This window comes from Sus scrofa, chromosome 17 (assembly GCF_054392235.1).
Source record: "Sus scrofa isolate SSC_HxYL_T2T_F1_AM1 chromosome 17, Sscrofa_HxYL_maternal_Yorkshire_Landrace_v2.0, whole genome shotgun sequence".
NCBI classification, from domain to species: domain Eukaryota; kingdom Metazoa; phylum Chordata; class Mammalia; order Artiodactyla; family Suidae; genus Sus; species Sus scrofa.
In genome coordinates, this window is record NC_139399.1 from 62,676,949 (window position 1) to 62,701,379 (window position 24,431).

The 24,431-nt window shown below is 45.6% G+C and overlaps 1 protein-coding gene, 1 long non-coding RNA gene and 1 pseudogene across 20 annotated transcripts in view; 1 reads left to right on the forward strand and 2 right to left on the reverse strand.

The window, feature by feature from the left end:
- Positions 1–24,431, reverse strand: part of BCAS1 (brain enriched myelin associated protein 1) — a 118,179-nt gene that overhangs the window by 21,295 nt on the left and 72,453 nt on the right. For 6 of the 18 annotated variants that reach the window (XM_085002517.1, XM_021077188.2, XM_021077183.2 and 3 more), the window contains 3 exon segments: positions 19,846–20,022; positions 8,809–8,850; positions 950–1,120 (listed from right to left, as the gene is read on the reverse strand). In XM_085002517.1, the coding sequence (XP_084858643.1) occupies positions 950–1,120; positions 8,809–8,850; positions 19,846–20,022 (390 nt within the window). 18 annotated transcript variants of the gene reach the window in all.
- On the forward strand, positions 9,619–16,417 carry LOC110257494 (uncharacterized). 2 transcript variants are annotated; one of them, XR_002340134.2, is made up of 4 exons: positions 9,619–9,764; positions 11,682–11,872; positions 12,245–12,336; positions 13,864–14,609. It is a non-coding gene; the product is annotated as an uncharacterized LOC110257494 (long non-coding RNA). The 2 variants fall into 2 exon arrangements; XR_014832637.1 differs by having other exon boundaries at positions 9,634–9,764; positions 11,497–11,872; positions 13,864–16,417.
- LOC146395390 (U6atac minor spliceosomal RNA) lies at positions 20,718–20,824 on the reverse strand (annotated as a pseudogene).

Genomic DNA, 24,431 nt, shown 5'->3' on the forward strand with positions numbered 1-24,431 from the left:
GGGTTTTATTCTGTTTTGTTTTGTGGATGAGAAAGAATTCCTTAACAGGTTGAGCTTGTGAAATGAGAAAGTTGCTTTCTCAAGGGATTAAATTCCCAAATACTCCTGAAAATAAAGGCACACTATAATGAAATTCTTGTTTTTCATTAAAAGAGAATTAAACCAATGACCTCTTTTATGGGCTTTTGTTTTTTGGTCTTCCAACCAATTTGGGCTTGATTGCATTATATTATTTAAGGTCCAGGATGTTTAGCTATTTAACGCACATGACTCTTCATTGACTCCAAAAGATGTCTGCCCCCACTCTTTCTGTTCTACGGAAATTAAAAGCATGGGCGAATTCACCAACTAAATTGTACACACTCACTACAGAAAATTACAGTTTCCTTTTTGGAATTATCTACAAACCAGCTTTGCCCAAATTTCTGCCACTCATACATCCCCTTCAGAATTTTTCCAACATCAATATACAACTTGAACTATTTATTCCTTAATCCTTTTTTAAAAATGCCTTATGTTCTTTATGTAAATAAATGCCTTTTCAAAGGAAACTGCATATCATTACCATAACGAGAAAAGCAGCCTCATTTGCCATAAACAGAAGGAAACTTTCACAAATAAATAAAATTAAAAGTAAACAATAATATATTAACTTCCAGGTGGGTACTGTTGGCTTTCACGGCTCAGAAGCCAAGGCCAGCTCTTCCACTGTTAAAATGGGAGTTAGCAGGACTTAAAGAAAGGTTAAGGAACATTAGCACAAACAGAGACAGCCTCTGTGATTGAATCAGAAGCACACAAAGCAAGGTTCTCACTGCATAACTCTTATTCCATTCCTCTTCCAACTGTCCCACCTAGGATCATATCTCGCCACCTGTGACAGGGGTTCTCTGGTCCCGGAAGCTGACCGAGGGGTTTCAGCTGCCCCGTCCTGGACGCAAGGGCTTACCATCTGCCTGAGAAACGCCATCAGGGAGGGTCTGGGTGCTTTGCGATCTTCCCTCTTGGGCGTCGCTTCTGCGGGTTCGGGGGTGTGGTCGTCTTCGTTGAGATCCACGGTTTGTAGGGCGGATTCTACCTCCTCGGACTTTACAACCTCTACGGGTGATTCACACACCACCTGGATTGATTTGCCAGGTAAAAAGACAGTGGGGAAAAAAAAAATCATCCCCCAAACATGTTTCCTAAAGGGGGGGGTCCTGGTTGCCTCCGCGACCACACAGCAGTAGCTACGGGTTGGTGTCTAGGGCTGTTTCTACACAGGCAGGTCTTTAGTAAGTTACGCTCACATCACCTCCAAAGAGGCAAAACTCCCGCCTCACTCGGAGGCCCTTTAAGGACCGCCCTTCGGAGCATGCGCAGTACCTCTTCCTCGCCATTAAGCCACCTGTTCAGTCTGCGCTAAAGGTGAATCACACCTGGCCTGGGTAAAAATCGGGCGTAATGATTTCCTTAAGAGTCCAACCTTAGGACGGTGGCCAGATGGAGTCCACTCCATCCTAGCTCCCCCGAGACTGGTGAAATTGTCCTCTTTGCAGAAAGGCTAGTGGGAAAGCCTCTCAATTGAAAGGACTCGACTTCCTCGTTAACTTATTTCTCACTTCTCCCCAGACCAGCCGTCTGTTCTTGTTACTTAACTGAGGTTCCCGCTTTCAGAAGCAAAATGACCTTGGCCAAAGAACTCTGGCTGAGTTCCGTATGGCACTCAGCAAGGCACCTAGTGAGCTCAGCACCCCTTGAAGGTCTGAAGAGATGGCCCACGCTGGGGTGGCAGGTCTGATTCACCTCTGCTCTGATGCTAAATTTTGTGCATTTGTGTTGCCTCATGCCACTTGCGCTGGGCCCCGGTCAGTTTCTGTATTTGCATTGGCCCCTGCAACACGACAGTGTTAAATTGGCCCGGAGAGAGTTTCAGAATTTCCTTTTTGTTTTCTCTGGCAAGCAAGGGTTGGCAGACTCCTTCCAAATTCATCCCTGGGCCTGTTGGAGGATGGCCCCTGAGCTAAGAATAGATTCTACATTTTCAAAGGCTTGTACAATTTTTTTTCAAAAGTTGAAAAATTGGCAACAGAGCCTGTAGGTGGCCAGCACAGCTTAAAACGCTGTCTGGCCCTTTACCTGAATGTTGGCTATATCCTTGCCTCAGGGTGAAGCACCCTAGAGCCAAAGACATTTTTACATTGGTTTTGGCTGCTGTCAGACCCTCAGCTCCCCTGAACTTGTTCCTGCTGTTAGGGAGCAGGGGAAGGGAAACAGCAGTTTCAGAAAACACAGAGTGATCGTGGAAAAATCATTTTCCTTTCCTTCATGCAGGATCTTCCATTGGTTTGCAAAGAACCGAAATGATCTGAGTTGAGAATGACCCTTAATCCTTATATTGTCAGCTGAAGCAGGAAGGGGCCGGTCAAGAAACCAACACAGAGAAGCATCCCCAAACATGGCAATGGAATCATAGCCTTCCCTGCTCACCTTTGATTTCTTAAGATATGGACACAAGTCCCAGCATTTTCCCTTTGCAGTCAAAGATCTAGTTTGGGGAGCTACAAATGCAAAGGTCCCCAGGATGCAAGGCAGGTGAAGTTCGCATGGACTGACCAAAAGGAGTCGTGGGGACTATGACAAGTAAACATTAAGCTGTCCCATCAAAAGACACTCAGAGAATCAAAAGCCCTGGACTGGCCAACAAAACACATCTGTGAGGAGGCGTCTGCTGCTGGGCGGCCGTCTTTGACTCAGGCCCGTCTTTAGGAAACTTGGTAGAGAATGAAGCCAAATAAGAGACTGGATGTGATATTGAGTTCCACATCCGGGCCTGGTTTAATTCAATCGCATGTCTGAAAAACAAGCTTCAGCCACAAGTGCGCTGGGGTTTATGTCTGAAATACAGGCAGCCTGACATAGTCATTGCGAGCACAGCTTTTAATGCCAGCCTGCCTGGGCCTAAATCTTTTGTTGTTGGTTGGTTGGTTGGTTGGTTTGGTGGCCACACTCCCAGCATGTGGAAGTTCCCAGGCCAGGAAGCGAACCCACACCAGAGCAGCAACCCAAGTGGCTGCAGTGACAGTGCCAGAACCTTAACCCGCTGACCTAAATCTTGACTCTGCTCCTTCCAGGGGCTCTAATCCAACATTCCTACAACATCTCTGTGCCTTTGTTTTTTCATTTCTCAATGGGGATAGTACACTCATCAGAAAGTTGTTTTGAGAATTAAATCAGGCAATGCATGTACAATTCTTAGAACAGTGCCTGACATACAATAAGCACTCAATTAATTCTAGTGGTTATTACTTAGGCCACATGAGAGCAATTTATTCCATGGGCACGACTTATCTGGAATCATCCACCATGCACATGTCCACTATTTAGAGATGATATTAATAACTATCTCTTACTATGTCAGACATTGTATAAGGTATTTTTAATATATTACAGCCGTAAAGAGTTACTGAATTACTCAAGACAGCCCAGCGTAGATAACATTATCCCTGTCCTACAGATGAAGGATCTTAATGAGTGAATGACTTAGCCAAAGTCAACCACAAGTAAGCAGTCATTTCAATGAGGATGGAGTTGTTTACCAGTAACTTAATATCTAATAGTGACTTAACCAGTAACAATATGGAACAAGATGTTTGAAAGTAGAAGTTATCGGGTTGGTTCAGGGGCTCCACAATATTTTTAAAACCTGGGCTCTTTCTCTCCTTTGGCTCTGCCATGCTTGCCATGCTAGATTTTCATCCTTTTATTTGCTACCCCATGGATATAAAGGAGCTGCCACAGCTCCAGGCATCACATCCTCAACCCAATGTCCTAAGGAAGAAAGGTCACAGCAAAAAAATTTGCTCCACATGAACTTCTGTATTTTGATCCTCTACCTCCGAGTACATTTCATCGGCTAAAAGCAGGTCACCCTTAGATTAATTATTGGGCAAGAAAATGGGATTGTTGGTAGAGAAATCATAATAAAATACTTTGGGCATGTAGTAGTTGCCAACTTTAACTGAGATCAAGGGGAAAAGGGTGGAGAAATAGGAAATGGCCCTTGGGAAAGTAGTGAACAGAGTCTGACTCACTGATTCTGGATTCAGAATTATTCTGTGGTTGAGGCAGCAAGTACTTTTTTGTGTGCAGAGGCCTTGGAGGGACAATTACTCACATGATAAAACAACTGCATGGCAATAACTTTGTAAATCAATTTTACTTGCGTGCCAATAGTTTTCTTGCTGGGCCTTTCCAAGTGTCAAGAGGTGTCACCTTATACATCCTAGCCCAGAGTCCATTTTTCAAAACACGACTTTTTCAGTAGGGGTGAAAAAGGGGGGAAACTTCTAGAGACTCTCATTAGCTTTGAAGTCAGGCCAAGAAGTTAGCTTTTAGCAGCCAAGGAACAAATCCACTGACATCCAGTGTGGAAAATCTAGAAGGAGTTGAGCTAAGTGAGGATCTAATCTGCATATACAGACATAAGCATCTGATTTTTATTTGGATAGCTTTCTGATTTCTTTCCAGGCCAGAGCTTTGGAGAAAGTTGTTCCTTATTCAGACTACATGACTGCATCTGTACATCTGAATGTGAGGTACGATGGACATGATAAAAATCAGATGCATGCTATATTTTCACATTAAATCTCCCTTGTTTGATTTCGGTAGGGGATATTATATGTTGCATGAAGGTGGCCAGTGGGATTAACACAGATGATATGCATTTCAGCAAAAGGTTTCACTTTTTGCCCCTACTGTACTACCATATTTACTCTTGAAATTTGGTTTATATAGTTTTTACTAGAGCTGTGAGTTTGGGAAACAGCTTTAGAGCAAAACAGATCTCCTCCATTCAAACTTCACCCATGACGGGATAATATTGATACTGAAATTTTTAATTTCAGAATCCTTTTTTGATTCTATCCGATTGGACTTGTAACAGGATTATTTGAGGGCAAATACATTACAGAGATTTTATTTTATTTTTAAAATTTTTATCATTTTTTGCAGGAAGACTACACCTACACCAAAGGGAACTTCCCAGGCCAGGAATCCAGCTTGAGCCACAGTCGTGACAACACTGTGTCCTTAACTACCAGGCCACCGGGGAACTCTGAGATTTTATTTTTCTACCCAGTAACTCCTTCGCATTCTCTCTCATTCACAACCTCCCCTCTCCCCCAGGTTTTTCTTTGAGGGAACAATCATTTCTAACTTTATTTATTTTTGCTGCACTCCTGGCATGCAGAAATTCCCAGGCCAGGGATCGAACCCAAGCCACGGCAGTGACAATGTCTAACTTTAAGACTACATAATTTGGACGGAGCTGGTTGAGCAGGTCTAAGCCAGTCAACGTGGTCTAGCTGCTTGGCCATATGAGTTCAGTGACAGGAGCATGTGGCAGGAAGTGTTATTTTTCCCAATTATTCATTCTGCCTTCCCCTAAGAGAACTGTACACCCATGCCCACTGCTGTGTGACTTGCTTTGGAGAACGGGAGGTGAGTGGACAGGATGTAAATCTAGACTGAGTGAAGGTTTTCAGAGCTATTCCATGAGCTCACCCATGGCGCTATTTTCTCGCTCCCACTCCACCTGCATGTCCTTGTTGAAGGAGCTGCTTTTTGCATCGAGATTTTAGGAGAAGAGGCCATAAGGATTGCCCACAAGGCAACTGACAGCTGACAGGCAGCATGAGTGAGGAAAAAAGAAGAATCTTTGCTGTTGAAAAGTGCTGGAATTTGGGGCGTGCTTGTCACTGCAACACCAGCGGGCAATGCTGACTAACAGAGCACACGAGCCTGTTGAAGTCAATGAAAAAGAGCAAGTTCTGGGACATGAAGGGTTGCTCTGGACCAGTCTCTCCTCTACTCGGCACTGGGGGATGTGCTATGGAAAAGCTGAGGATGTAGGTAGGCTCTGAAGGCCGAGCCAAGGGAGAGCCTGAATCAAGCTTCCCTGGAAAGCAATTCTACCTCCTCATCACGCGAGCCAATAAATTCCACTTTCTTTTTAGTCCAGGTTAAGCTGAGTCTTCTCTCACGTACAACTGAGAAATTCCTCACTAAGAGAAACAACAGAAATAACTGTTACCTTGCTTATAGGTCATCGGGAAGGAAAGCCTTTCCCTCCCATTAGTTAGAATATTACCTCAATTAACCAGGGGTCAAAACATTTCAGATTACAATGAAAGATTCAATATTTTCTGTAGTCAGGATGGATAGATTTTATTTCTGATGGGGACCAGTGGCTCATTCTGAGAAAAGTGTTAAACTCTCTGGGCCCCCCCAAATCTTATTTTTCTTTTCATGAAAAATTTTGAAAGGGGTTGAAATCACCCTGCTCTTTGCTCTGCACTGGTGGTTAGATCTGTTTTGGAAACTTGCGGTAGAGAACTTTTAAAAAATTTCAGCCAGAAAGTGAAAGGACTCTGGTAATAAGGTTAATGACACCGAATTGTCCTGTTCTGAAGGTTTAGAGTCCTATCCCTTGTTTGGACTAAAAGCATCTCTCTTACTTGGGAAAAGGAAAGTGAATTAGTTGTTTTACATATACCTTCACTCCACGTGGACACGGAGTCAGCTGCGAGGTGTCATTTCAGGAGGACATATAATCGCTGGTTACAGGAAGCACCCATTTCCTGAAGTCACACCTCGACCTGACATCACCGCCGGGGGCGGCCAACCTTTCCTGCAAAGGGCCCTGCAATTACTCACCTCTGCCCCTGTGGCGTGAAAGCTCCCCCAGAGAGGGTATAAAAGAAGAAGGGTGTCTGTGTTCTAATAAAACTTTATTTATACACACTGACATTTGAATTTTGTATCATTTCCACATATCAAAATAATCTTCTTCTTCTTTTTTTTTTTCAACCATTCAAAATCTAAGAACCATTCTTAGCACATGGGCCATAAAAGCACAGCTGATGCCTGGATGTGGCCCGTGGACCAGAGTCTGCCAACCCCTGAATTCCTGAGTTCTTCCTGTGTGTCAGGCACTAAAGTATGCACATGACATGCATCATTCATTTAATTCTCACAAGAATCCTAAGGGGTAGGTAATCTTACTATGGCTATTTAAGAAATGAGTAAAACTAAGTCCAAGTGGTGGCACAGCTTGGGGTGATGGGCCCAAGATCACAATGTTTTAGCCTCATTCTTTCCAACTAATAGTAAGGAGATGAAATGTGGCAGTTTAAAAACAGAAACATTATTCATAGCAATTTAAATTTAAAGCAATTTTTAAATGTTTCATTCTTAACAAAATGTTTTGCTTTCATTTGTATCTCGATCTGATGTTGTGTTATCTTTTGGTATCAATCATTTAACTCTAATTGATGGTATTGCTCTGTTTCAAATTTCACACTAGAAATAAACTACTTCCTGTTTGCCTGTTAGAGATCAACTCTGCATTTTCGCCTGTGAGCTGCAAGAGACACAGGGTTTTTCGGATCAGCATACACATATCCAAAAAAGAATTTTCTCTTCAAAACACTTGCAACCTCGAAGCTAACAGATGCTCTGGATTTAACCTATAGCTTTTTCAAGTTCATGGGAAGAAGACTCACGGAGTTCCTCCTTTCAGGTTGCTGAAATACAGACTTAAATGCTCTAGAAAATAGCCGATACATTCATGAGACCTGAGCTTTAGGAGCTAAGTTTGGCTTCAAAAAGAAAGAAAGAGAGAAAGGTGGAGAGGTGGGAAGAAGGAGGAAGGAAAGGAGGAAGGAGGGAAGAAAGGCAGGGTGAAAGAAAGAAGGAGAGGGAGAAAGAGAGGGAGGGAAAGAAAAAGAGGGAGGGAGAGAAGGAAAAAGAAACAACAACAACAACAACAAAGCAGACTTCAAAGCTCTTTCACCCAACAAGAATTACAACACAGCCACTCCAACTTTTATTCCACATCACAGACATATCTGAAACATGTTTGGATTTTCAACTTCTGCTCAGTCCCCGCAATGAAGTAAAAGTGAAAACACAAGCCCTATCCCATGGCAAGCAGACAAGAGACACCTAGAAAGGTCCAAACATACTTGGCTTTGGCAAAATGATAACGATCAGTGTCTGTTTTAAGGAGCTGTGAACCTACTTATCCCACTTAAAATATTTCCCAAAGACGGCACTGTTTCAGAGCAGAAAGCTGCTGTTTGGGGTCTGAAACATAGGAGACCAATTTATTATTCATCTCCCTGGAAGATGTTGCGGCAAGATAAATTTTTGTGGTGTCTCACACAGAGCCACCTCCTTCAGACATGAATACACTGTCTTGAAACTTTTGAGCATCACTTTTGGAAATTAGAGGCCCAAAAGAGAGGGAGGCTCAACCTATGTTTGTCAAGTACAGACCCACACAGACTGCTCTCCGGCCCGAGACCCAGGTTCCCAGCATCTACTGCAGCAGTATGCTCTCATACCTGCTGCCTACCTGTCCTGGGTACCACCCGCAGTTAGTAGAAAATCTTGGTTGCCATGGAAATAAAGGCAAAAGAGCAATCAAAGTAGAATGAAGCAGAGGGTGCAGCACCATTGTCCCTTAAGGTGGTGGAAAGATGTTGGTATGCTTAGTAGACTCTTTCAGCCCCTACATGATAACAAATGCTAAAACGCGTGCTCTGATTTTGTGTTTCGTTTGCATTGATTCCATGAGCATTATGGATATCCATCCAAAGTTATTCCCGATGGTCCCCAACCACGTGAAAGGGTGAAAGAGTCTACAGGCAATGAATCACACTTGGAGCATGCAAGGACCCAGGACCCCAGAGCTGAGATGCCCAGGGGTCCCTCACGCCAGAGATGAGCATGGAATGATTTTCTGTCATTTAACACGTAACTTACATTCTCCTCTGCACCTGTGGGAACTGAATCCTCTTTAGCTGACTAAAGGGGAGATAAAAACAAAAGGAAGAGTCACGATGTTACCAAAACCAGAGCCAATAGCTTGCTGGTGCAATTCTTGGATGCTGCTTATGTACACCTGGTTCTGAGAACTTCAAGGAGGTTTACATAAATATAAACAGTGCGGCAGGATAAATACAAATTAAGCGATGTATTTTAAAATGCAACAAAGGAAAAAGAAACATACAGATGCAGCCAGAATACAAAAGGAGCGGGGCGTGGGGTTGCTACGGAAAACACCAACCCCTGTCTTGGCTGTGGGCAAGTGATATGTTTGACTGGACAGCTTCTGGTAGCTGATGAAAAAAGGCACCTCTGATCAGTCACACAGGTAAGATACTTGAGCTGCTCAGGAAAATTCTGGTCCTAAGTCCAGAGAAATTCAGCCCATAGTCGCCATAGAGGGAAGAGGCACTGATGTAAAGTATCCGCCGTATCCTGATGGTGGGGCAGGGCCAGCATCCCAGGCTGTTTCTTGCATCAGCCTTCAGTGTAGGCCAGTGTCTTTTTGCCAAAGTAAAATCTGGTTAAAATACTTCCACGGAAGGCCACGTGGCTGGGATCCAATGCCTATGACTTCAAGCCCTGTTATTCTCTGCAGTAATTCTGGCATCTGCAGTCCTGTCCCAACAGGAGAGGAGTTGTCCAAATGCTATCAATGTCACAATCATTATATCGGCTTGCCAAGCTCCAACGTGGGAGGTCATCTTTGCATATATTTTGCATTTGTTCCGAAGCCTTTTTCCGGCTGGGGAGGGTGGTAGTGTTTACAGACCCCTTGAGACTCACTTGACGGAGCCGGACTCTCTTTCCAGAAAAGCAAGCATACACAAGATATTTTGCAAAAAATATCAGGGTGTCCATGGACCCTTGCATTTCGTCTCTTGGACTCCGAGGTAAGAACTCTCACCCATGTTGATTTTGTTCCAAGTCCTGCCTTTGTGTTTACCTTTAAAACTGGCAGTAGGAGAGGGACAGGGGAACTGACACTGACATTTACAAATGTATCTCCTTCCTTCAGTGCTTTGCATCATCTCACTTAACTACCCCTGAGCCGGGAGTGGGATGATTTTCACTTACACAGCAAGAACTGGAAGTACGGAGACGTAAAGACACGTGTTCAGAAGGGCACACTCAGAGAGAGGGGGAAATGGTTCAAAGACCTGAATTTCCCCACTGACCACGATGATTTGAAGGATAAGAATTTTTTTTGGGGGGGAGGGTGATTGTAGGGGCTGCTTTTTCTGCTTCCAGATTTGCTTTCTGTCTAGATAAGCTCTTCAACACGGACCACTTATCGTCTCATACGGATGCTTACCTGGACACACCCCAAAAATATCCCTAAAGTGGATTGTGGGTTTTCTGGAAGCTTCTGGATTGTCAGGAAATTATAGAGCACTGAGAAAGAATTACAAGCGGTATAGTTTTCCTGGAACGACACCCCTTCTCCCCCAGACCACTTCGCTGCTCTTTAACCTTTCACGAAACGGCAAAGAATTGAATGATATTTTAAAAGACCTGCTGAAACCTCACCCACAAACATTTCAAGAGTCAAGATACTGTCTCCCTGAGGCTGAGAAAACCCTCCCACGGTGGAAATCAGCCCTTTTAGTTTTTCGAGCGCGCTTTCCTGCCCCAGTTGGTTGTAAGGAGACTAGATAGTGCTTTTGGTTTCCTGTGTCTGGAAAGTTCCTGGCGTTGACTGCTCGCTGTATTCCAGAGGACACAGAACTTGGGGTAGACGACGGTGAGGTGGGGGAGGAGCTACTCTGAGCAGTGATGCTTCCGCCAGCTTCATCTCCATCCAGATCTTCCTGAGGTTTCAAAAGTTGGCCTTAGAAGTACGGCCTGTTCCCCAAGAAATTGCCGTTTCCTGTTTTAAACATTAGACTACTCAGCAAAACACTCTTTATTTGGGGAATTAGTCCAGTGGAGCAGTTCTTAAACTGTCAGTAACTTGCATAGCATTTTCACGATGCTTAACCTGCTCGTGTAAAACCTGTATTTACTTGAATATTTTTCTTTGTTGACTAGCTTTTTACTGAAAAAATATTTTAAAAGAAAACATCTTGGAGTTCCCATCATGGCTCAGTGGTAACAAAACCGACTAGGATCCATGAGGATGTGGGTTCGATCCCTGGCCTCAATCAGTGGGTTATGGATCCAGCATTGCTGAGAGCTGTGGTGTGGGTCACAGATGCAGCTCAGATCCTGCATGGCTGTGGCTGTGGCATAGGCCGGCAGCTGTAGCTCCGATTCGACCTCTTGCCTGGGAACTTCCATGTGCCGAGGGTATGGCTCTCAAAAGCAAAAAAAAAAAAAAAAAAAAAGAAAGAAAAAAGAAAGAAAACATCTTATTATTATTATGAATGTAATATAAAACAAAAATGCTCATTAAATTCAAATCATTTTTAAGTTCTTGTTGAAAAGAGATCAGCAAGCGTTAACACAGTAAAAAAAAAAAAAAAGCCTATTAATATCAAGAAGAGATTTCATAATTAATGTCACCAAAGGAAACAAAGTAGAATGGGAGGAAAATCACTTTGTCTTATGTGACCATTTAAATGTTTGGGGCTGTCTCCAAGAACCACTCAAGACCATTTTGCATATTTGTGTATGTTTGCACAGCAGCCCACGGATGTAGCCTTCGTGTTGGGGTGGCTGAAATATCCAGTTAAAAGAAGAACCCTAAAATGGATAATGAGACCCCAGGTTTTTGGTTCTCTATAGTGTTCAGCACACAAACCAACCTGCTCAGAACACAAGATCGAGCATCTTGGACTGTGGAGTCAGGTTCCAATTCTCTGTTTTAGCTGTGCAACCTTGGCAAGCCAACCACAACACTCTGAGCCTCAGTTCACCTACTCAAAGGTAGGTTAGTAGATCAGAGGGTTGGTCTGAGGAATAAAGATGAGAAATCCTGAGACGGGAAAGTCACGGCTGAGGCAGAGCTGAAACTCACCTATGTCTGGCATCTGGGGGTCAGGCCACCCCACTCCTCCAGGTATGTAAGGACCTTCCTTTCCATGGGCATCTGAGACTCTGGAGGTGTGTGTGTGGTGGGAGGAACAACGTGGACCATGTTTGGAATGAGGGTTCAGTTGTCTCTAGTCTCTTCTAGAAGTCAGGGTGTCTCAGAGGAGCAGAAATAAAGATTTTAGGATGTTAGAAAGAGAACCCCCTGCCCCACACCCCAGAAGGAAGGACTCTAGGCCAACCTGCCACCTGCAGGTCGGTGCTGGGGAGGGTGCTGGTGGTTGACAGAGAAACTCAGCCCAGCTCAGCTACCCTTGAGCTAGGTGTGCATTGGGGAGAAGGGGGCTGTGTGGATGCCGAGGTGAGCCTTGTTAAACGGTGTCACTCTGTGTCCCAACAGGCTGGTCCAGAGCGAAGCACAGCACAGAGTTTCTCCTCCTACTTTGCAAGTGGCAGTGACTTCGGCTAGTGAGGATGTCAGTGAGGCGTCAGGTGAGTGGGCAAGGATCTCGTGGGTGGCTCCAGTGGCGGTGGTGAGGTTTGGGACTGAGCACCCGGTAGGGACATGCGGGGGCCTGGACCTCATCGGTGGTCGCCTTTCCTAGACTCCTAGAACTATGTGAACGAGATGAGTAGGGATGTGGATTTATGTCCATCAGTCTATGAAAATCGCCGATGTTAGTCTTATATAAAGCACCTAGCACAGGGCCTGCACATAGTGTGTACTCAATTAATGGAAGCGATTTTTTTTTTTTTTTTTTTTTTTGGCCCTACCCCACAGCATATGGAGGTTCCCAGGCTAGGGGTCTCATCAGAGCTACAGCTGCTGGCTTACACCACAGCCACAGCAACACCTGATCTGAGCCACGTCTGCAACCTACAGCACAGCTCATGGCAACTCTGGATCCTTAACCCACTGAGCGAGGCCAGGGATTGAACCTCAGATTCATTTCTGCTGTGCCTCGCCGGGAACTCCAATGGAAGCGATGTCGTGAATGCTGGGGAGAAGCGGCCCAAGCCAGGTTTCCGTGGCCTGTTGAAGACGTCTCTTGATTAATTCCATGTTGCTTTAGAAATTTCCTTATATCCAGCCCAGAGATATGTTTGCTCCTGAATCCTGTACGAGCAGACTTTTTTTTATTTTTTATTTTTTTTTGTCTTTTTGCCATTTCTTGGGCCGCACCCACGGCATGTGGAGGTTCCCAGGCTAGGGGTCAAATCGGAACTATACAGGCCAGCCTACACCAGAGCCACAGCAATGCAGGATCTGAGCCGCGTCTGCAACCTACACCACAGCTCACGGCAACACCGGGTCCTCAACCCACTGAGCAAGGCCAGGGATCGAACCCTCAACCTCATGGTCGGATCCGTTAACCTCTGAGCCACGACGGAAACTCCAAGAGCAGACATTGTTTCACACCGCTCTTAGGTTGTATTAGGCTCCAAAACTGGACCGAGGAACAGGACGATACGGATCTCAGATAAAAGCGTGATGACCTGCCCCCCGAAGGCTGATGGCACACAGACCTTTGTGAAACAAAAGCCCTAGGACATGCTAGTATTCCGAAATCCTTATTGTTTATATTTTGGCTTCCGTTAATGAGCCCACCCAGCTTGGTCCTTGACCAAGTTACAAAAGAACATGCTTGAATAAACAGGCCTGAGGCCAAGTGCCAGAGGCTGCCCCAGAGACAGCTTCCTGCATGTGGTTTTGATCCTCTAATAAATACTCTTTGTTGGCTTGCATCTCTCCATCTTGTGAACATGCCTTAGAGGCAACTCTACAGCACTGAAAAAAAAAATGGTAATACTAACACAGATAATAATAACAATAACAACCCATATTACTGGGCTCTGTGTGAGCTTAGTTTTTTTCACCAGTATTCCAGGTCACAATGGAGCCAGATGTCCCCCTTTCTAGGAAACATCTATGACACTTTTGCTCTTGCTCTGAAGCCTTTGAAAATGAGGTGTGTCTTTATTTTCCTTTCTCACATTTCATGGCATATCTGCAACCAGCCTGGATTCCATGTTCAACACATAATTGTAGATGAAGGCCTTGGAGAACGAATTCCTTTTCTCCTCATCTTCTCCACACAGTGGAAAGCCTGGGAGCTGAGGACCCAGCAGGACCAGATTCCCAACCTCACGTCCACGGCCGGCAAGGATGCTGTGATGGGTGATCCCTGATGGATGAGGAAGGGGACAGCTGACAGGCTCTCCCACACGGGGGATGTATTCAGGAAGGGAATTCCAGAGACAGGAAGGATGGTGCTGCCGCTCACATCACAGCGAATGAGAGGGAAGGAGGCTAAAGCACGCAGTCGACCTCTGCAGACCGGAAGGCGTGTCTGGGGGGTCTCGAATCCCTCCGCCAGAAGAACACCACAAGGTGTGAGGCTGGTCAGCAAACACGAGAGCGTGGGATTCTCATTCCAGTCTCAAAACCAGAAACACTTCAATCTTTCTCCATGAACTGCACCTCTGGCTGTAATCGGGTGGGTCAAAATTGTCCAGCCTCCTTAACCACCACAAAAGCCCAGTTTGAAATCTAAAGGATCTTGGGTGGACATTTAATTGCTGAGAATAAGGATCTACAGGGCACATGTACTTATCATGTAACTTTCATGAACACGTGCTCCTCTCCTGTGAAGAGCACGTTCAGTTCTTAAAGGAACGTTTCCTTAAAATGCAGCCCATCGCCCTTAAACCAGCAGACAGCCTCTTGCTAGCAGGTCTTCCAAAGCACCAGTTTGATCCACGTTCATTGATTTCACGGTGTTCCCAACACCTTTTCTTTTCTTTTTAAATTTTAAACATTTTATCACCGTTGATTTACAAGGTTCTGCCAAGTTCTGCTGTACAGCAAAGTGACCCAGTTCAACATATATAGACATGCTTTTTCTCATATTATCTTCTGTCACGTGTTATCACAGTCAGATGGGGTAGAGTTCCCTGAGCTCTAAGGCAGGTCCTCGTTGCTCCCCTTCTAAGTGTACTAGTTTGCATCACGAACCCCGACCTCCCAGCCCATCCCCCTCCCTCCCCATCCCCCTTGGCAACCACAAGGGCGTTCTTCATGCCCACAACCGTTTCTACCAGGCTAGGTGTTTCAGCCCACTTTCAAGTGCCCCGTAAGTGTCCACCCTATGCCAGGCTTTCTTAACCAGAATCCCTGTGGATTCTGGGGTCACACACAGACTTCTGCATTTGAAACCAATAACCCAGATGAGCCAGAGGTGCTCTTAAGTTCTCTTGGTCGGTTCTGACCTACACTGACCACTGCTTTGTCTAATCACCTGCAGCATTTTTTACTTGTCCTCCTCGGATTAATGAACGCTGGATCCCCAATTTGACTGTTTAGGGGGTGGAACTATCACTCGCTGAGAACCAGGCACTTTGCCCTCATTTTCTGACTCGGTTCTCCCCCAAATCATGAAAGGTAGGTATCCCCACTTACTCTGAGAGCAGAGGAAAGCAAGACCTGGAGGGACTAAGTCATGGGCCAGGAACTGTCAGGGCTGAGACTTGATTATGTGTCTCTTTGGCTTCAGAGCTCACATTATTTTTCCGCCTCCTCATTTGTCTCCTCCAGAGGAAAGGAGGAAAAGAGCCACTTTGAAGATATTCCAAATGTATCATTTACGAATTGTGTGCAGACACACACACGTACACACCCGCAGGTGCATGCTCGCGTATGTATCTCCTTCCTCCAAGTGGACTTTAAGTCATTCGATGGTAGTGTATAAACCTCATTGTTTTGTGCATCGGGTGCTGTTGGCACCAGAGCCACACACAGATTTTTTATTTTTTTTTTCCTTTTTTGGCCGCATTTGTGGCACATAGAGTTCCCAGGCCAGGGATCAGATCTGAGCCGCAGTTACAATCTATGCTGCAACAATACCGGATCCTTTACAGTGGTGGGCCAGGGATCGAACGTGTGTCCTGGTGCTCCAGAGACACCACCGATCCCGTGGCGACACAGTGGGAACACCACACATGATGTTTAGATCACGGCCAGCGATGTCACACTCGAGGAGGGTAACACTGTCCACGGAGCTGTGTCTCGGATGCTCTCAGTGTCAATGACTGGATTCTCATGACAGCACGAGAGACTCACAAGGTTCCGATTTCACAGATAAGAAAATAGAGGCTCTGCGTGTTCAAATCATTTGCCCACAGTCACACAGTCCCATCCTTCCGATTCTGGCTGCTGTGCGAACTTGCCCTACCCAAGATTTTTAAGGATCATCTGTTCCAATCTTTTCACTCAGCAGACGAGGAAGAAGAAACCCAAACAGAGACAATAACCTTTGTGAGGTCCCAAGGCAAATGGTATTCCAGTGAACTCTGAGTAATAAGGGACACAGTTTTCCACATAACCGGATTTAGACATTTGGGGGGCAACTACAGCATGACTTGAAGTTAATATTCTCAGAGGGTGTTTTTGCTTATAATAAGAATTACTTTAGGAATCAAGAATATACATCAAAACAATGTATAACTTCACACTGACAGCCTGTTGGGGGAAAAATTCATTTCTGATATTCATAATTACAGACTTAGAAAGCTACAACATTTGCTTAAAAGCGTCTCAATTAAAAGAGAAGAAAGAGAGGTTAGGGTTAGTGGAAATATCAGAATTTTCTATTATCTGTCCTTGTTCTGAAAATTTTTACAAGAATGGTTCTCTTTCTTTCTTTCTTTCTTTCTTTTGCTTTTTAGGGCTGCACCTCCAGCATATGGAAGTTCCCAGGCTAGGCTGCCAGCCTACGCCACAGCCACAGCAACGGGGGATCCAAGCGGCATCCATGACCTACGCCACACAGCTCGTGGCAACGTTGGATTCCCCAACCCACTGAGCGAGGCCGGGGATTGAACCTGCATCCTCGTGAATACTAGTCGGATTCGCTTCCGCTGCACCACAACAGGAACTCCCAAGGATGGTTTTATAACCAAAGCTTATTCTAATTTAAAGAAAAAAGAAGACTTTCGTTCTGTTTCCTACTAGAAATAAGTTCTTCTATGAGAATGTAAGCAATCTATTTATTCCCTGATTTTTCTCCTTCTTCTTTTGTGTTTTACTTGGGGACTGTTTTTATTTTATTTTATTTTAAAATTTTATTGGAGTATAGTTGGCTTACAATGTTGTGTTACTTTTAGGTGTACAGCAAAGCGAGTCCCTGAGGTTTCTTCAATGTCCAGTACTTCGCATACACACAAACAAACAAAAACTTGGCACAAAGACAGTGAATAAAACTACTGCTGGATGACTGCATCACCCCCATTTCACGTCCATGTAAATCTGTTCTTTCTGAATGGGTGAAAGAAGGCAAGACAAGATTCACAGGTGTTTTGGTTTTTAGTTTCTCTTAACTTCATTTGGTCGACTAAACAAATAAAGCCAAATAGCGGTCAAACAAACAAACAAAAAACCAAAGCCAAAACCAAAACCCAATGAGACTGAAATAAATGAGCAGACGAATGCCAAGTGGTCCTGACTTTCACGTTCAATGGGAAGCGCTAGCCTTTCAAAGGGGAACTAACATATCCCTTACAGATCCCATAAGGAATCAAAGATAAAATACATAAGGTTTAGAAGCTTAGAAACTTCCCCAAACTGGACAGTGCAGAAAGATGAAGAGGGGGCGCGGTTCCTGCCTCCGCCTCCTGAGCCCACAGGAAGTAAGTGACGGAGGTAGGAGTGACGGCTCTTTGGCTGCTGTTGCGTGAGTCTTGGTGTGGGGGCTTTTAGCGGCATGATTTAATTTAATCCTCACTTTATTTCAATAACTTAGGCACGACTATTATTTGCATTTCACAAATGTGGAAACTGAGGCTCACAGAGGCGGACTGGGACTCAAAGTTGAATCAGTCTGACCCCAGGCTTTTCACCCTTACACCAGTGTTCCCCAAACATCAGTTCTTTTCCGACCTCCTGTGTAGGTGTTGCCACACCGTATCCATCGTCTGTGACAGCCGCGGACCTGTGCTGCTCAGACGTCCCTGCAAGAAGGACAGCCTGACACTCACGCCTTCGGCATCCACTGCCACGGAGCTTCCCCCGGCTGTGGCCAGGAAGTGACTGAGCACAGAGGGTGCTGGGCTATTCCTGCCCAACGCAGGACCACCCCCCACCCCAAGGGGCAGGCTCTGCTTTGGGATCCCCACTGGCTTAGCACCACCTTCAGTCTGGCTCCTTCCCTCTCTCCCTTCACAGGTGTCAGACCCTCACTGTGGTCTGCAGCCTCTCTCCACCTATTCCTGCCCCCTCCCCTTTATCCGCTACTGCTGTTTTCCTGCAATAAACCTGCACATCTGTTCTGTCATCTTGGAGGACCCTGATTACTTATTATCAGTACCATTGTAATTACATAACATTTCCTTTTAATTGAATTACCTTTTTGATTTGTTTGTTTGTGTTTTGTTTTGTTTTTAGGGCCGAACCTGAGGCATATGGAGGGTCCCAGGCTAGGCATCGAATCGGAGCTGCAGCTGCCAGCCTACACAACAGCTCACAGCAACTCAGGGTCTGAGCCGCATCTGCAACCTACACTCCAGCTCATGGCAACGCCAGGTCCTGAACCCACTGAGCAGGGCCAGGGATTGAACCCGAATCCTCATGGATGCTAGTTGGGTTCATGACCGTTGAGCCACAAGGGGAACTTCTAATTGGATTACTTTTCTTTTTCTTTTTGGCCACAGCCACGGCATGTGGAAGTTCCCAGGCCAGGGACTGAACCCTCGCCACAACAGTGTCAATGCCAGATCCTTAACCACTAGGCCACCAGGGAACTCCTGGGTTACTTTTTAAACTAAATAACACAGTCTCCCTTTGGGCAAAATATGTATTAAATCTTGAGTGTAATGTGCTGATGTTATTTTTTTCCTAATGCATGCTAATTTAAGTAAAATGTTTGACTATGAGTCACTCGAAGTCTCTAGTTACATGCCATGGATGGAACCTATTTGGAAATTGTTCCCTTCATTATATTGCTGATAACATATTTTTTAAAATAGAGATTGATGAGGAAGGAGGATTAGAATGCCAAATGACATCATGCAAAGTTTTCATTAAGTTTTGGAATTTGTGTTCTGGGCAGAACCCAGAAGGAAGATTTCTATGCAATATAAAACTGACAGGAAAAAGTTTCAGAAATCCAGCTGGATTCTGGACAAGAGAATAGCTAACACCACTGCGGCATCTGTATCTGTCACCGTCCTTGCATTGTGTGCCAAGTGGCACAGATGTTTGGTTAAAATTGCTAAATTAGGTTTTTCCAGCTCTATTTTATAGCCCCCCAACCCCATCCCTGACTTCTTGCTCATCTCTTGGCCACATTTGAAACCGGCAAGAATTCTGAACATGTGTGGCAGCTGGGGTTTGCTCAGCAATGATGAGCAAGGCAGAGCTCCGGGAATATTGCTCAGCCCCGCCTGCCACATTTCCTTGGGTGGCCTGTCCTCATTTCTACAGAGGACAGCAATTCAGACAGTGGTTTGAAGCTTCCTGTCACGAGCACATTGTGTGCCTGCCCTGGAAAAGCAATGGGTTGACACCTTGGTTTTCTAAAGGGAGCAGCAAGTGGCTCTTACTGACGGATTCCATCGGGCTGGGGAAGGAGAGGGAGAGCCAGCCCAGAGGTGGCTCATCTCCCAGGGTGAGAGAGAGCTCAGAGAAAACCAGAAGAATCCACCATTCTTAAAAGAAAAATGAAATCACGAAATACCACAACCCTCTGTCATGAGCCGGAGTCATTCCCAGAATGAAAAATTCGACGTGTTCATTTCCTTTCCTTTCCCACAGAACACATGCGTGTAACACAACAGGCGTGTCATTTTTTCCGGGGAGTGAGTTACAAGTCTTCCACTCAAGGGCGAGTGGAGTCATCTTAGATGAGAAGAAAATCCATGCATTGTTGCGTAGCTCGGTTGGCCCCATAGAAGCCCCTTCTCACGCCATCCTAACCCCAAACCTCTGCATTTGAAAACAGGACTTACCTTTTTCCAGAACAGTTTGCTCAGAGGCAGAGAGGCGGGGCCCCCCTTTTCCTTGGTGCCTTCCTTTGTTGTTTCGGTGGATGCAGAAGTCTTGGCGGCCCCCTGAGGCTCCTGGGCCGTAATGTTGGCTCTGTCCGACTTGAGGTCGGCTGAAGCGGAGGGTGATTTTTCGGCGCCCTGCAAGAGTTTAAAAAGCATTGCTAAGGATCTCGGGATTTCAAAAGCCAAAGATCTCTTTTTCTAGAAAAGAGCTGGGCTGGGGCTATCCGTGGACAGTTTCTTCTTCGTAATTTTCTGTCTTTCCCAGATATTCTACGTGGATGTGGACTTGTGTTAAAATCTTGGAAAAGTCAAGATAGTGCCCTTTCGCAAAACATACATATTGAACCATTACGCATCATGGTGGTGGAAGTAACGGGTTAGGTATCAAAGCGGTTGTTAGAAGGGGAGTTAGGTTGAGGCCATCCGTCTTCAAGGGGTGGTGACCACGCTGATGGCAATCTGAACATGCATGTTTGTTTATATGATAAGGACATTTTACTAGTCCACATGTGAAACTAAAGATGGCTTTTACAATAAGTACACTTTAAAAGATAAGTCACGTTTTCCTCCCACCCTCTGCTTTGGAGATCACTGGTCTAGTCTATAAAATACATGGCAGGCAGGTACACTGGATCCAGGGATGAGGTTTGAGTCCCAGGAGCATCCATAAGCCCCATTTCTTCACTTTTTTCAAATTTTCTTTTTTAAAAAGAAAATGCAGTTGATTTACAATGTTGTGCCAATTTCTGCTATATAGCAAAGGGACCCGGTCAGACACACATCTATCCCCTTCTTATATTATCTTGCATCTTCGTCTGTCCCAAGAGACTGGATATAGTTCCCTGTGCTATATGGTAGGACCTTGTGTGGCCTGGCCCGAGGGCCTCTTCCATCCTTGCCAAAGGGAGCACTGACCTTCTCTCGTTTCGTGTGACACTTTTCTTCACTTTTAGATTCAGCCTCCACATCAAAGTTAAACATGATTGAATGGATGGCACCTGACATAGAACCCCATGCAGCCGTCGCTCTTTCTGCTTTTCTCTCTCCCACACTTCCTCCTACCTCATCCCTCATCCCTCTCCCCTCGGAGAGGTCACGCCGAGGCCCAATTCCGGGACATCTGACCTCCTCAGGGACTAGGCTGTGGCTCCCTGTGCTCTGTCACTTCCTGAGTCATGGCACAGAGGAAGCGTTAGAAGAATTACAATCTCCATTTATCTCGACACGTGTGAACGTTGCATGAAAAGGGTTAACACTGGGCTCATCTGACTTAACCTTGTCATCTGAAGTATCTACATTGTAATGATTCTGGGTTGAAGGGACTGGTGATAAAACCTTTTATATTCCCAGGGGTGTCGGATCTCTGACTACATTCCCTGATTAAAAGAAAAAAGAAAAGAAAAGAAAAAAATCTAGCAAAAATAAGAGGGTACAGACAAATTCAGGACGTTCCCTAGTACTTTTGATGCTGGAAAGAGTCTTGGAGCCCAGCTAGCTCCATGCCGGATTTTTCTTGGATGGGGAAACCGAGACCCCCAACCCCCACCCCGGACACTAATCAGTCTGGGCTCAGAGCTGAACTTCCGGCTCCTACCTGGTGGGTGTTCTTGCCACACAGCACGTTGCCTGTCCAAGGGAAGTTCACAAATACTGTGAATTTTACCAGCTGATGCAAGACAATATCTTCTGGGCTGACATTTTTGATACAAGCAGGGAGTCATTTATCGAGCAGATGCTACGTTTGAATCAGGAGATAAAGGGTCAATGTCTAGACGTCAATGTCTAGAAATTACTTTTGTGAAAGGTGATCCCGGAATAATCCCAGTTCCATATTTTTTTTTTTTAATGTAAAAAAACCACATAATGCCGGGGTTTAAAATACCCTCTGGCTTGTATCAACAGTGAAATCGAAACGGTTGAGCTCAGACGGTTCTGCATTTATGCATGTTCCAAATGTTCTCGGACACCTGGTGCTGCTTGAGCGCTAAGTGGTAATGAAATTAACGAGGGCTGGTTGAAGGGGAAGTGCCCTTCCCCAGCTAGCTTCCCTGCTTTCTCAGAAGACATTTTTTCTTTTCTTTTCTTTTTTTTCTTTTTTTTTTGTCTTTTTGCTATTTCTTGGGCCGCTCCCGTGGCATATGGAGGTTCCCAGGCTAGGGGTCGAATCGGAGCTGTAGCCACCGGCCTACGCCAGAGCCACAGCAACACAGGATCCGAGCCGCGTCTGCAACCTACACCACAGCTCATGGCAACGCCGGATCGTTAACCCACTGAGCAAGGGCAGGGACCGAACCCGCAACCTCATGGTTCCTAGTTGGATTTGTTAACCACTGCACCACGACGGGAACTCCCTTTCTCAGAAGACATAAGGAAAGCATTACTTGTTCATTTGCTCATCAAAAACGCATCGAGTGCCTCCTATGACCTGTGGTGTGTACTCAGTGCTGGGGTTAGAAGTCCTCACAGAGAGAGACACTGTACAAATAGTTACACAGAGGAATGCAAAATTTCAGCCATGCGGAGTTCCCGTCGTGGCGCAGAGGTTAACGAATCCGACTAGGAACCATGAGGTTGTGGGTTCAATCCCTGGCCTTGCTCAGTGGGTTAAGGATCTGGTGTTGCCGTGAGCTGTGGTGTAGGTCGCAGACGCGGCTTGGATCCCGTGTTGCTGTGGCTCTGGCGTAGGCTGGTGGCTACAGCTCCTATTCGACCCTTAGCCTGGGAACCTTCATATGCCGTGGGAGTGGTCCTAGAAATGGCAAAAAGACAAAAAAAAAAAAAAATCAGCAATGCTAAGTGCCACGGGGTGGGATGGAGGGAAGGATTTGGTGCTAAAAAAAAAAAAAAAAAAAAAAAAAAAAGCTAAATAGGAATTCGCTCCATCGTGACAATCAGGAAAGGCTTGACAGAGAAAAGGATACCATGCCATGACCTGAAGGGTGACCAGAAATTAACTGGAGAAGGAGGAAGAGCACCCAGGGACAGCATGCTCTCAGAGCTCTTGGCAAGCATCAGAGGGATGTGACCGGGGCAGGAAGAGCAGGGGTAGCCAGGCTTGGGTCCCAACATCAATGTCCCTTCTGTGTTCCTGGGAGAGTCCCCGTGGGCCCAGGGGTCCACTTTAGGCCAAGAATGTGGGGAGGTTGGGGCTGGGCTCCGCTGCCTCTCTCGGAAGGTGTTCTCCTTATCTTATGTAAATCATCAATCCCTCCAATGTCATTACAGGAGATGCTCCATGGCTTCACGACCCCACGCTGTTTTGATTTAAATTCTGTTGCTTTGCTTTCTACACTTTAGATGCTCTGTTATCATGCCGGCCCCTTATACATGCTCAGCCGACTCAGCCAACACCACTCAGGAGTTACAGAAAACAGACTGGTTCTGGGGTTCTAGAATTCTCCCAGCATGGGTGCAGCTTTCTTAATCCATCACACCCCTCTGGGTTGGCCGGCTTCGCTCTTCCTTTTGTCCTCCTCAGACTCTTCTCTCTCTCAGTCCCTCGAAGAGGGGACAAAGGTCCCAGAGGCCAAGGCACAGAGATTTCCAGCATTTAACTCTGATTTAATAATAACAATAAAAGGTACCAGTGCCAGGCACTGCTCTAAGCAATTGAATATTCCAACAATAGCCCTATGAAGAGGGAACTAATTATGTCCATTTTATTGTTAGGGAAATTCTGGCCCCAGGTGGTGAAATAATTTACCTGTGATTGGCTGCACTAAGAAGGGGACAGAATTGACGTCACAATCCAGGGAGTCTGCTACTTAAACCCAGACTCTCGAGAGCTACTCTATACTGCTTCCAACAAACAGAGGTACCCCCGCTCCGTGTACGCATCAGGAGATAGAACCACCTACGCCATGCGAGTCCAACCACAGCAACCTTAACTCCAAGTGGGGGGAGAGCTGAAAGTGATACTCCCCTTGTTTTCTGGGGGGGGCGTTATGAAACATTTTTAGATATTGATATTGCCTATGACTCTATGAAGGGCCACAGTACATAAACGGATAAACAGAACATCTGTGGTACTAAAATTCCATGGGGAAAAGGGCAACTAGGGAGAAAACATCTAAAGATGCTTCCCGGTGGGGAATGACAGGGAGAACAAGGTTAAGAAAAGCATCCAGGAGTTCCCACTGTGGCGCAGCGGAAACGAATCCAACTAGGAACCCTGAGGTTGCGGGTTCGATCCCTGGCCTCGCTCAGGGGGTTGAGGTTCTGGCGTTGACGTGAGCTGTGGTGTAGGTTGCAGACACGGCTTGGATCTGGCATTGCTGTGGTTCTGGCGTAGGCTGGCGGCTACAGCTCTGATTTGACCCCTAGCCTGGGAACCTCCATATGCCGCGGATGCGGCCCCCAAAAGGACAAAAAATACAATAAAATTAAATTAAATTAAAAAAAAAGAAAAAGAAGAAGAAATGCATCCATACTGATCAGTTTCTTTGGGAAATAGCCAAGTCCCTTTGCCCTGGAAAGATACCCCGAGATCCTTGAGAAACAGAACAAGGTCACGACTCCATCAGATGAATAGTGATGTAACACTA